A 13,747-nucleotide genomic window follows, 5' to 3' on the forward strand; every position below is an offset into this window, starting at 1 on the left:
TACCTATGAATCGGAGCTCAATTGATATGATTTTGAAATTTCAAAGTTATTCCCAATCTAAGGTCCCCAGATGTTCTTGAATTACAAGTCTCAGAAGTCCAAGCCAGCACAGCTAGTGGTGAAGGCTCCTGGGAGTTTTAGTTCAATAACATCTGGAGATCCAAGTTTGGGAACAACTATTCTAGAATAAAGCCTATATTTGGTTTCTCTGGTGTGCTTGAGGTTGGAATGTATCACATTTATCGGATGTTGTTAATTGTATGAGAAGGTGCCAAGATAACATATGAAGTGCATATCCATTGTGTTCACAGACATGTACAGTCCATATATTACCTAAGAAGCCAGCAGTTACTAGATAAGAACTAACCCCATATGTGTGGAGTTGTAGAAATGAAAATGTTCTACGTTAAGTAGAAGGCTCCAGAAAATAGAAACGTGAATCATGTACTTCTTACTCCTTTGTCTGTCAACATTATTTATCTTGCATTGATACTGATTAATTTTATAGTTAATTGTAGCAGATATTAATAGTCAGAACCACAAATGGTAACAGGTAAATCCTAGACTGTAGTCTTATATTTAGTAATATATACTGTATTTTTCTGTGTATAAAACAACACTTTTTCCTAAAATAATTGAAGGAAAAATTAAGGGTCGTTATATACTCAGAAGTAAGGAGGAGAGAGGGGTCAAAGTGCTTTGATCCTTGTTTCCCCCTCCACGTTATGAAAAGAAAATGGAGAGGAAAAGTGATTTCTCCTTTCCCCCTCCATTTTTGTTGCAAAAAGCAGCTTTCTGCCTCCAGGATTTGCAAAGAAAATGCAGGGGGAAAGCGGTTTCTAACCTTCTGTTTGCAACCCCCAGCAAAAATACTGTGTACATTTCTTCATATGTAAATGTAATTTAAGCCAAAAAGTGGGTTGTATATCAGACATTGCAAGATATATCAATTAGATATACTGTATGTCCAACCAATAGTAAGCAAACACACTTTAATAAATGCTTTGAGGAATAGTGACATAGTACTGTATCATAATACATTGTTGCTTTGATTGACTTGGGAACACACACGATCAACATTCCCTCTAATTTTCAGCCCCCCTCTTCCCCTGCATGCATGATTCCACTCCCACATGTGGGGTTCTGTTGTGAACCAAAGGGTCTGAAACAATCTCTGTGGGTCGGGGGGGGGGGAGGAAGACTCATTAACACGTGCAGATGCACACTTTATAGGAAACCTTGCATGCAATAATAAGTGAGAATGATTGCTTATAAAGCATGCAATGTACTTCTGAGTCAGATAACAGTGTTCTGTAAAACAAATTGTCTGACAATTTATCATCACATGTTTAGTATTTCTTTTCCTTAGAGTTTTCCCTCTCTTGTCAAAATTAGAACATTTTTGACTGAATGTTACTGTCAGAACTGCATGTGCTGAGTGATTGGATTTAGCAATGGACTTGAGGTAGCAATTTTGCTTCCAATTTTGACGTTGACTATTCTTGACAAATGGAGTGCTTTGTTTCCTTGCTCCATGGTCTCCTATATGCGCTTGGTAGTCCTGGTCTTGTGTTTAGGTAATGGTTCTGTTAGCAGTGGTGCTGAACAGGTAATAAGCAGTGGGAGGAACATTTAGAAAATTGCTGTTGTTTGCAATAATGTTGTACTTGTAGTATGAGCTGAACTTTTTTTTAACTTAACAATCATTATGATAAAAAATTGCTCTGTTGGATCTGCATGTTGTGTTTCTCTTAATAGTTTTGCCTCACTCAAGGAGTGTTGAAAATGACACATTTGCCATTTTATACACCATGGGTATAAAATGCAGATAAAAGAATCTTCATAAACTTTTTGAAATTCTGAAATGCTCCTCTGTAAATCATACACGTCCACAGGTTATTTTGGATTGATTGGTACTGTGGCACAATTCCTGGTTTTATGGTGTGCGCGTGTTTGAAATGGCAAGGAAAGAAGCCCTGATATCACAACTAAATGTGAGAATATATTTTGAGAATTAGGATTAGGTGGAGTCAGCTGCTCTGTGGACATAGTGGCTCAATGGCCTAGGTAGCAGCATCTTCATGACACCACAGTGGCTATCTTTGTGCTACTGTTGATGCTTTCTTTGTTCTAGAGGGTGGATAAGCATAGAGTGAATTTTCTGAGAACTTATATTTTTTATCAGGATATCTATGATCATACTAGAATAGAATGGAATGAAAAGATTACAGATGCTGGAATGAAAATGTCTGGTTTTCATTCATAGATATGAATTTTCTGTCTTTTTTTGAAAGCTTAAATAACAAAATTGGCATTTGATTGACTTGAACTTAGTTGATTTTCTGAATTTCCTGTGAGAAAGAGGTGAGAAGTAAATAAATATTCAGCAATGCACGATCCTTGACAAGTAGATGTAATGATGTTTTATCATAATGTGTATATGAGCCAGGTGTACACATAAAGCCTTCAAAATTGCTGGTATTCCTTCACACATGTGAATGAATGTTGTGCACAAGTAGTGGAGAGTATCTGTGCAGACTCAGCTTTACCTCTGCATAAGCACATGTAGAACGGTAAAGAACAAATGGCACTACCTGTCCTCACTAGAAAATTCTGAAACGAAGCTACAGTGCTGGAATGTTAAAGTAAATGACTAGCATTTGTTGGGTTTAACAAGCTCAGCTGTTTTCTTGTGAAGATCTTTGACCAACAATGCTGCATGATAAACACTCTCCTCTGTATTTTTATCATTACACAGAATGTAGACATTTCAAGACCTCCTGAGGAAGCCCTTGTAACTGTCCCTGCTCACCAGTGAATCCTGTTTCCTGATCAGCTATGAAACATGTGGTGCTGTTTCCATTGTATTATCTTAAATGTCTTTCAATCATTCCAATCACTTTAGAATCAGCTACAGTTAATACTTGGCTCTGTGTAGCAGATATCTTTTGGAAATCAACACAAGTCAGATCCTATTGGGCGAAGTAATTTGTGTAACTTTCTGCCAAATTGAAATTAATTGGCTGAGCTGTTTAATTAATGATTTGTATGATAGTATGTAATTCACTATTGTTAATTTTAAAGCTGGTTTTTATATTCAATTTTATGTGCAATTCAGTAGTTTGAAAACTTATTGGATGGTAGCATTTCAATAACTTCAAGCTTGCACTATTTTTCTGTTATTTAATGTTTCCCTCTTCTCTGGAGTGATTGGATTGTTTTACATAGAAGAACTTCACAGTCATCGTACAGTTAGTCCTCCTAGTGCAGTGCATCAGTATTGTAGACATGACAGATGCAAATTGCTGAACAGTGTCTCCTTTGCAGAGAAAAGCACATTCAGCCCTACTTAATAGAAAATATATTTCTCCAATTAAAGTTGCAACATTTAATAGGAATTTTGAAAGGTTTAATTAGCTAAAGAGATGCAGTGGTACCTCGACTTACGAACTTAATCTGTATTTGGAACGGCGTTTGAACATCAAAACCTTCGTAAATTGAGGCAAAATTTCCCATAGGAATGCATTGAAAACCATTTAATCCATTCCAGCTGTTTTTCGTTCGTATGTCGAGACGCTGTTTGCAAGTAGAGGCATTAGTTCCCATAGGAACTAATGCAAAGCTGCTTAATCTGTACTCTACCACTTGGGGGAGAATTTTTTTCCTTTTTTTCTTCTTTTGACCTAAGATGAACTTAGGTCAAAAAAAGGGTAGGAAAGTTTTTTTTCCGTTCGCAAGTCGAAGCAAAATTTTGCAAACGGAGCCGTTTGTAACTCAAAATGTTTGTAAGTAGAGACGTCCATAAGTCGAGGTACCACTGTACTTCTCATTTAACTGGGCAGCTGAATTATTTTAAAAAATCATAATGTGCATTAGTAAAAAAACAAGACCCAGCAGGTGCTTTCAAAATGCTTTAAAATATAATTTAAGAGGCATTTTTCTTGTTTCTTTCCTCCCTGAGGGAACACCTGCTGTAACAAAACATCCCTTGTCTCAAATGCAAACATTTAAATTTTTGCAAATCTTAACATGTTGATTACTCAACTAACCATCTAGTTGACTAAGATTTCTTCAGTTCAATAACAGTTCTAATTTTAATATTTTTGGATGGAGATGTGAGGTAGTACCTTTTCTATTTGCCTTGCTTAGAAACAGAAAAATGTATCTACACTTTGGCAAATAGATATGGCTGCTGTTGCTTATAATGGACTAACTGGAGATGCTTAATATGAGAGTAAGTGTACATTTGAGAATGCTTCAGAGAAAGCCAGCTGTGGCCAGTATGGAGTAGAGGAATGACAACTGGGAAAATAACATGTTTCTGTTCCTTCCCCTGCTCCTGCTTCACTTTAAATTTTCCCTTCTTGATACTGTCCTTCTGCTCTCCTTTACGAATGGTCAGGCTCTGTTACATGCATTACTGTATAACACATAATATGTACATGGTAAAGGCACAAGTAGAGACTCAGGCTTTCAGAAGGTGGCAAGACCATGAGATAGAACTGCAGCATCAATGAATAACTGCTGAAATAAGGTTGTCAGAAAAGCAGCCTTTACTGTTTGTTTATGTGGGTGATATAACATAGGAGCTAGTCCCAAACCATGTCGGTATGGTACCTAGAGTCACGTACTGCTGGATAGTTCAGTGGTTTAGGTATCTGGCTGCAGAGCCATAGGTTGGGAGTTCAGTTCCCCTCTGTGCCTCCTTGACAAGGGCTGAACTCGATGATCCATAGGGCCCCTTCCAGCTCTGCAGTTCTATGATGATGGTGATGATCATCATGGTAATCACTGGGTGGGAAGACAAAAGTGGTTGTCAAGTTTGTTCATATAATTCTACATACAATGAGCAATGGTTCTGTATTAAGTTTTGCAGCTTTCTTTTTTATTAATTAGTACTCTTGGTGTTAGATTCTGCTTTTTTGCTTCTTAGATCAGGTGACTCATATCTTCAGGGCATTATGGTATGGGTTCTCCACACGGAAGAGAACTGTAAAGATCCTAAACCATCTCTTGGCATCTTGATCCTACAGAATCATATAAGCATTCTAAGTAGATCTTTGGTTTTATTTTGGTAATGGCACTCTCAGAGGACAGTGGTAAGGTCTTCAACAATTGTCAGGAGTATCACTTGGGATTTTGGACAATTTTCATGTTCCTTAGGGTGATGGATAAAGTAAAGCAAAGCAAAAAGCAAGGCGTGCTGCTTATATACCGCCCCATAGTGCTTCAAGCACTCTCTGGGCGGTTTACAAGTTAATTATGCAGGCTACACATTGCCCCCCCCCCCAGCAAACTGGGTACTCATTTTACCGACCTCGGAAGGATAGAAGGCTGAGTCAACCTTGAGCCGGCTACCTTGGATTGAACCCCAGGTCGTGAGCACAATGGTTTTTAGAAGAAAGGGACAGAGAAGATCCACTACCTGTATGAAACCTATTGGCTTGAGGTCTTGGTGAACTAAAATACAGTGAAACCTTTTAAATAGGATTACAATGGGCAAAACATGGTTGTTCCTAGGTTGACTTTCCTTTGATGTACAGTACCTAACGGAATCCAGATATCTATTGGTAGAATTAGAAGGCTGAGCTGTGTGGATCAAGAAAGGCGATTGTCATGTACTCTCTTTTTAAAATAAATGATAATTCACTAAAAATAGTTACTATCAGTTTCCCCTTCTCCTTGTTGTGTCAACCATGCTTGTTTAGGGTAATATAACCATGTTTTATATCAGTATGGGGAAAACACCCTCTGTGTTCTCTTGTCTGGTTTTCCTCATTCCTTTTGCCTAAACTGACTTCTGTTTGTTGTATTTGTGAAATGCTGTATAACATAGATTTATCTAGGTCTTGTATAATTGTGGAGTACTTTATGTGATAATTTCTTGTTTGATGATCAGTAGTCTGGGAAGCAGTGGAAGACTGGAGGGCCTGGTGTGCTCTGGTCCATGGGGTCATGAAGATTTGGGCATGACTTAATGACTAAACAACAACAACAACAACAAATCAATCAGTATGATTATCTTTAGATTACATTGGAGGGTTGAGGTGTGAATGTTCTTGTGGCAGCTCTCTGAAGTGATTTGTTGTGTTGAAGAGGAAATTCATCAGAGAGAGATGTGTTGTGTTATTGGATATCTCACCTGCAGAAAGTGTATGTATGGCTTTCTTCTTCAGCCAATACACTCTAATTATAAAGAGAAATAAACATTGTGCGGGACTAGAGAGTATCAGCAAGACTTTTTATTAGTGGCTTTGGATGGTGGAGAAGAATATGCTCAAGCTCTTACAGTAAAATGAGGTTTAGGTTTCTATATAGATATTCTTATGTTATATGTTAGTTGAGGATACTTTGAGAAGGCAGTAAAGCACATTGGATGCAAATCAGTTGACCAGTTGGATCATATGGATCTTGGTCTTTAGGACTGAGGATCAGAAACAGAAGGATGAACCTTCAGAAGCTCCAAAGCTAGTCTGAAAATGTAAATATAGGAATCTTCCTTATACCAAGTTCAGCTATTGGTGTATCTCTTCCAGTGTAGCCTTATCCAACTGACAGCAGCTGCCCTAGACCTCAGCTAGGGGCCTTCATATTGCTTTCTATTTTAGTTTCTTTTGACTGGCAATGATGGACATTGAACTGAATGTTCTGCGAAAAAGTTATTTCTGCATTGTTATCATTATTCAAACCCAAGGGTGTTTGTGCATACCTTGTTGCTTAGAACAATGGCACATAGCATATGCCTGGACTTCATTCATGGTCTGCATTCGTGGTCTAGCTATGCGACATGAATGTAAGATTGGGTGGCAAGTGGCATCCTGTGGCTAATGCCAGAATGTCCAAGTCTTTCCAGAGCACTTCTAGGATTAGGGATCAGCAACTTGCAGTTTAATTTATTTAAATCAAAATTTGAATCTGTTTCTCCACCAAAAGTTGCACTCGAGGAGGTGAATGATAATAAAAGAGAATGTCTTGGTTAAAATACAATATTTCAAATATAATTAAATGCACAAATGAAAAGAAATGAACAGCAATCAGCAACAATCCAGCTGTAAGTGTCAAAATGTCTGAATTGGAAGAGTCTTTATCTGGCAGCAGATGGACAACAGAGAAAGGGCCTTGCCATGGAATTTGAGAGCCTGCAAGGGGTGACTGAGAAGGGCCTCCCATTTCCTGACTAAAAGTTTCTCTGCAGTAATGAGGCATGGAGGAGAACCTCTTGTGATGTTCTTGAAACTCGAGCAGAATCATAGGGGGAAGAGTTGTCTTACAGATAATCTGTTCCCAAGTCTTTTAAGATTTTATACTTTGAATCGCGCCTGGAAACAGACTGGTGGCCTGTGAAGTTGTTGTAGCAAGGGAGTCCAAAATCAATTCACAACATTCTGGGCAGCTGAAGTTTCTGAAGAGTTCAAAGGCAGCTCTTGCTCAGAGCTGGCCCAGTTTTCTGGGAGCTGCAATCCAAGAACATCTGAGGACCCAAGTTTGGAAACCACTGCTCTAGTGAAAAGTAGTGGGTGTGTTGAATTTTAGTATCTGATGGCTTCAAGGCCTCACACAGTTGATTTAATTCCATGTTAAATGTACCATTTGAATGTAAAAACTATTTTCAGAAACAAACTGAGCTGATTAATATCTTAAACTGACAGATGAAACATTGCACATGACATTGGGAACAGGAATTAAGCAACCTGTATTTTCATTTGTAAGTGCTAAGCAAATAGCAGCAAATGTGTAGGAGTCAGCAGGATGTGGTCTGCAGACAAGAAATCACAAGGTGTACACGTGGAGAACCAACTGATAGCTTTGGTTGTGTATGTCTAAGAGAAAGTTCATTTGGAGTCCTCAGCAGCATTACTGCTGGTTGCCTTGTGTGGTCTTAGGGGTTTGTGGTATCAGAGATTTAACAAAGATGCTGTGACATTGAGGTTTTATTTCTTTCTTTTTGATAAGAAATAGGAAAATACCTCATAGTTTCTTGGTTGATGAAGAATCACTGGCTCTAAGGAGAAGAAGGATGAAGTACAGTGGTGCCTCGCTTAACGACAATAATCCGTTCCAGGAAAATCGCTGTTAAGCGAAAACATTGTAAAGCGAAATAAAAAACCCAATTGAAATGCATTGAAACCCGTTCAATGCATTCCAATGGGGTAAAAACTCACAGTCCAGCAAAGGTCCTCCATACGGCGGCCATTTTTGCTGCCTGTATAGTGAGGAATCTGTCCCGAAGCACAGCGGGGAGCCATTTTAAGCACCCGGTGGCCATTTTGAAACCCCGATGATCAGCTGTTTTTGATCATCGTAAAGCGAAAATCGGTTCCCGAAGCAGGGAACCAATCATCGCTAAGCGAAATTCCCCCATTTAGACCATTGTTTTGCAATTGCAATTGCGATTGCAAAAAGATCGTCGTAAAGCAGATTCATCATAATGTGGGGCAATCGTTAAGTGATGCACCACTGTATATAGGAATTGCAGGCAGATTCAAAGTTGTGGCTATCAAGTTGTGGCTATACATGGGTGGTGAAAAATGTAAATCTTTCTCCTTGTTCTTACAAGCATGTGCTATGTGTTCTTTACTGACATTGGTGATTTCCAGTGGACTCTGATAGATAGATAAAACTTTATTATAGTCAAAAGACCAGCCACAAATAAAACATCAAAATATATAAATATACAGAAGTACTGTATACAAAAATATTGGGATTGAATGCAAAGCAATAACAGACTCTGAAAATCAGGGTTCCATCTACCCAGAGTTGCCTAACCACAGAACATGCCATCCAGACCCGAGAAGGAAGCATTTGAGTGGAGCTTAGTCCATTTGGTTGTGATCTCCCTTCATATCCAGTTAAGCTGTTATATAGCACAATGGGACTGAAACCTAGTGAATATTAAGAAATACATTATCGCATAAATACTGCTAGTTGCATTTCAAACCTTTGCATATTTACTTGGAAGTGAGCTTCACGGAAGTGAGTGAGGCTTGCTGTCAGGTAAGTAGGCATAATATTACAAATAATATTACATAATATTACAAAAGGAATGCCAGTGATGGTGAAAATGATTAGAACCTGACCTGAGTAGGTTTTTTAAGAGCGTGAAATCCATAAAGTTTTCTGACAGATGCATTTGCTTGGTTTTCTTTTCAGAATGTATGTGTCAGCCGCTCTCGAGAAGAAGCCTTGAGGACTGTACCTAAACATTTGTAGCTCTTTTGACCCCCAGCACCGTCCGAAGCAGTGTGAAGAAAACCACTCAGGGACCATGAAATGAAGAAGGCCAAACAACATGGACATGCATATACACTCCTGCTCTTTGAGAATGTGTTTCATCTCCCTGAGGCGCAAGGGGCAGACTTGGCATGAGAGGTTGAGGCGTACCAAGTATTTATGAAATATGAAACAAAATTGCTTTTAAATTAATATATATAGGCTTTTATCCTGTCCTCCTTCTCCTGTGGATGTTAAATGTTTATGGAATATTGCTTTCACTTTTAATGTCATGTTTTAATTCCAGCATTGTTCTAGAATATTTTCTTACTCTGTTATTTTTGTACAACACTAACGTTAGATTTCCTGTAGTAGTATTTTATTATTATTTTATGCACATACATTACCAAACACAGGATGAATATTTTTCACTAACTGAAAGTATTGATTCCTGCCCATTTCTATAAGGATTTATCCCATTTTTTGTTTTGTATATACATTAATTCTTTTAATTCTGTTAAATACATAAATTTCAATGCTAAGCCCAATTCAAAGTGCTTGTTCTGACGTATAAAGCCCTAAACGGCTTGGGCCCTAGATACTTGAAGGACCGCCTCCTTCCATATGAGCCTACCCGGCAGTTAAGATCTAGCCAGGGGCCCTTTTGAAAGAGCCATCCCTCAAGGAGGTAAGAGGGATGGCTTGTAGACAAAGGGCCTTCTCGGCTGCTGCCCCCAGACTATGGAATGCCCTCCCGACTGAGATTAGTCTGGCGCCGACGTTGATGACATTTTGGCGCCAGGTCAAAACCTTCCTGTTCCAGAAGGCTTTTAATTGAAATAACATCAACTGTGGGTCCTGATGGCAATTTTAATTGTATTTTAATTGTATTTTATCTTTTATTATATTGAATTTTAATTGTTGTAAGCCGCCCAGAGACCTCTGGGTAGAGTGGGCGGCATATTAAATAAATAAATAAATAAATAAATAAATAAATAAATAAATAAATAAATAAATAAATAATCCAGCCTGTGCTGCAGAGTAAACAAGAAGCTTTTAGTTTTTTCCCCTTTGTACAATTACACTGTGCTATAAATTATAATTAAATCAAACGCTTTGCTCATTACTTGTTATAGCACTTATAGGAAGCCTCCATTTTTCAGAAGTACAGTGGTGCCTCGCATTACCATGTTAATTTGTTCCAGCGAAATTGCTGTAGAACGAAAATGTCGTAAAGCGATTTTTAAAAGCCCATAGAAACGCATTAAAACCCGGTTAATGAGTTCCTATGGGCTGGAAACTCACCGTCCAGCAAAGATCCTCCATAGCGCGGCCATTTTTGCTGCCTGTGCAGCGAGGAATCCATCCCAGAAAACAGCGGGTGGCCATTTTGTTTACCCGGTGGCCATTTTGAAACCGCCGATCAGCTGTCAAAAAATCATTGCTTTGCGAGAATCGGTTCCCGAAGCAGGGAACTGATCATCGCAAAGTGAAATTCCCCCATAAGGAACATTGTTTTGCGTTTGCTTTTGCGATTGCAAAAACATCGACGTCAAGCGGTTTTATCGTTAAATGGAGCGCCCGTTTTGCAGGACACCACTGTATGCACCTTTTTATCATGCTGAACTATTTCAAACTTTCCCCTGCACCCTGGTTGACAGAAAATATACTATAAGTTACATTCTTACCATTTTGTGTGTAAGAGAAACCCATATGGTAAGCAGTTTTATCTTTCAAAAAGTATTGTTTTATTGAATAGTGTTTTTTTCTATGAACCCTTGTTTAAAATTACGGCAACAACACTCCAAAGAGTGTTGTAAACTTGCTTGTTGCAGCTGATTGCTCCTAATTGATGAGATGCTAGCCTGCCTCTCTGCCACGCAGTCAGTTTTGTGACTGGGATGTTACCAAGAGGTACTTTGTCACCTCTTCAATTCGTGTAGATTCACTTGTCAAAGAACAAACCACTGAGTAAAGTGAGGACATTGTATGTAGTTGCCAGAGGCTAAAGAGCACTAATAGTGGAAAGCAGGAGACAAACTGTAGGAAACACAAATTACTGTGAAGCTACAGTAAATTATTGACATCTCATGAGTGTTTCCTTTACATTCTTTCCTGAACCAAAATCACAGATGAAGCATTACTGCATTGAGGTGCTTTTCTTTTCTTTTTCCAGTTTAAATATGTAGGGAGTGTAAGACAAAAGAGATTTCTTACATACCTGTTTTACTGATGAGCAGCTCTTTTCTGAAGAGAGCAACATGGATCTGAAATATTTTCCGCTTCCACGGATACAAGAACGAAGGACTTCCTCTCTTGCTCTTTTGTTCTCTGTCTTGTTCTCTGTCACTCTGCGGGTCTTGGCATCCGTGGTGCTTCCTCGCTGTGTTTTGCTCACATGGAGGGCAGAGAGACATAAAGCGCAGTGAGAAAAATGTTGCCATGAAGGTTTTTCAAGTGTTTAGATGCACTGAGCAATGCAATCTCGTAGGTGAATTTGTGAAATATTACTCATCCTGTGCTGCAGGCACAGTCCCTTGGGAACATGTTCTGCACATGTGAATTCAAGGGAGGCTCTTCTTCAAACGACAACATGTTGTGCATGTTAATCCATTTGTATTTGTCATCCCTGGGCAATATAAGGGGTATATAACAATACTGTTAATACTATGTGATAGAAGTCAGCACGCAGCCAATTCAGTGTGACTGAGTTCTCGAAATTCAGAAAATGTGTTTTTTATTTGCAGTCAGAACATTCTGTGTCTTGCAGTCTGCACGGGTCCCTTTGTGGCTCCCTGTTGCTCCCCTGCTCTTCGTACTAGAGTTCTGCAGGCAGTGTGCTGTGTGGGCTTTGCAAGTGGGCTCCCAAACTGGTTTTTCTTCTTCTGTAGCTGGGGGCTGTGCTATAATTTGCTGCTGTGTTCTGCATTTCTTTAATGAGTTAGTTTTTGCAATATGTTCCATACTCTGGAAATAAGCCATAAAACCATTTTCATTTCATAAAAATAAAAAGCTATATTAAACAGTCAAACATTCAACACAGTTGCAAATCACAAGCGCTTTAGTTGTATTCTGTCCGGTCAGATAGTATGCATTTAAATTGTTAACGTGTTTGTTCAAGTCAATCCTTAGCTACATGAGAGGATGGCTCAATGAACACAGCTGTTGACCCACAGTTGTGTGTAAGGCATGCAGAATGCTATGCAATAGCTCCTCTAATTTAGTTTGTGAATGAATCCTGGCAACAAACTTGCCCTGATTTCTCTGAATATGGGGCAGGGAGTATAAAGGGGTTTAGTACCTATTGCACTAATGTAATGTGTAGTATAATCCTTTGAAAGTTGTTTTACCAGGAGGAAAAAAATATATGTGCAAATATAACTTTGGACCTTGCATGGTATAATGTGGGTCTTACAAGAAAATACACACCTCTAAGTCTGCCAAGGCAGTAGGTTTGCCTTTATGAATGGGTGTAAAATGTTGTTTTTATCTTTACATAATCAGAAAGAAGTATTTGTTTTTCTTATTTTCTATCCTTCATATTTCTCAGTGTGCTGTAAAATTATGTGAGTAAATATTTAATGTATATTAGATATTTTTTTATAGGGTTGCATATAAATATACCGTGATAACAGTGTTTCTTCTATATATAGGATGTATAATTGAAGAAAAGAAATCATTAACTGCAAGTGTAAATTATAAATTTGTGCTGATACCTGAAAATGAAAAGGCTATGGAGCTCTGATTGAAATTTAACCTAACCTTAAACACACACCGTGGATACAAGCCCCATTTCAAATTAGTTGGATTTGCTTCCATGAGAATGAGTCTAAAATTAGCATATTAGGTTATTTATGTGCCTTCAGCTCTTTCTTGGTTTCCCAGATGTCCACCCCATTTCTATAGGAAGCTTCATGTACTAATGATGTAAAGAGTGAATGTCAAAAACATGGGTGTAAAAATGCAGATTTTAAAGGTGTGTTCTTCAGGGAGCTGTGATAGCAGCAATCACCTGTTAAATGTGTAACCCTTTCAGGTATTCTGTTAACTCAAGAGATGAGAAGGGGAATGTGCTACTCTTTCACCTTTGTTATCTCTCTTTGTTATCTCTCATTTTACATGGTGGCCATCCGAAGATGAAGCTTCTGGGCTGCACAGAAAGTTTCCATGCATAGAGGAGTCTCTTCTTGTGTTATATATGGCCACCATGTAAAATGAGAGATAACCAAAAAAAAGAGCAACGGTGGAAGGGTGGGTGGGATTGCACTGTCCACACAGGGCTCTTACATGCATAATGTGTGAGATGGGCTTCAGTGAATATAAAAGAATTCAAATTGTTATGAAAATTACATATTCTTGTGAGAATCCAAATAATTTTGAATGAGATTTTAATTAAGATGTGACTGTTAATTCATGTGCTAATTTTAAGGCAATTCTTTAATATTATTGGCCTTCAATTTATTATTTCCAGAAAGCTATTAGTCTTATGTAGCCTTTGCTCCAAAATAATAATAAAAAAACATTTTCAAATGAGAAA

At 38.3% G+C, this 13,747-nt stretch overlaps 1 protein-coding gene across 4 annotated transcripts in view; it reads left to right on the forward strand.

The window, feature by feature from the left end:
- The window catches only part of PFKFB4 (6-phosphofructo-2-kinase/fructose-2,6-biphosphatase 4), an 89,429-nt gene extending 75,682 nt beyond the window's left edge, over window positions 1-13,747 (forward strand). For 2 of the 4 annotated variants that reach the window (XM_020796693.3, XM_020796694.3), the window contains exons 14-15: window positions 2,759-2,850; window positions 9,151-13,747. In XM_020796693.3, coding sequence (XP_020652352.3) covers window positions 2,759-2,818 — 60 coding nt within the window. In that variant the 3' untranslated portion in view covers window positions 2,819-2,850; window positions 9,151-13,747. The remainder of the gene's footprint in view (window positions 1-2,758; window positions 2,851-9,150) is intronic. The other 2 variants (XM_078385451.1, XM_020796692.3) reach the window with 1 other exon arrangement.

This window comes from Pogona vitticeps, chromosome 2 (genome assembly GCF_051106095.1).
Source record: "Pogona vitticeps strain Pit_001003342236 chromosome 2, PviZW2.1, whole genome shotgun sequence".
Lineage (NCBI taxonomy): Eukaryota > Metazoa > Chordata > Lepidosauria > Squamata > Agamidae > Pogona > Pogona vitticeps.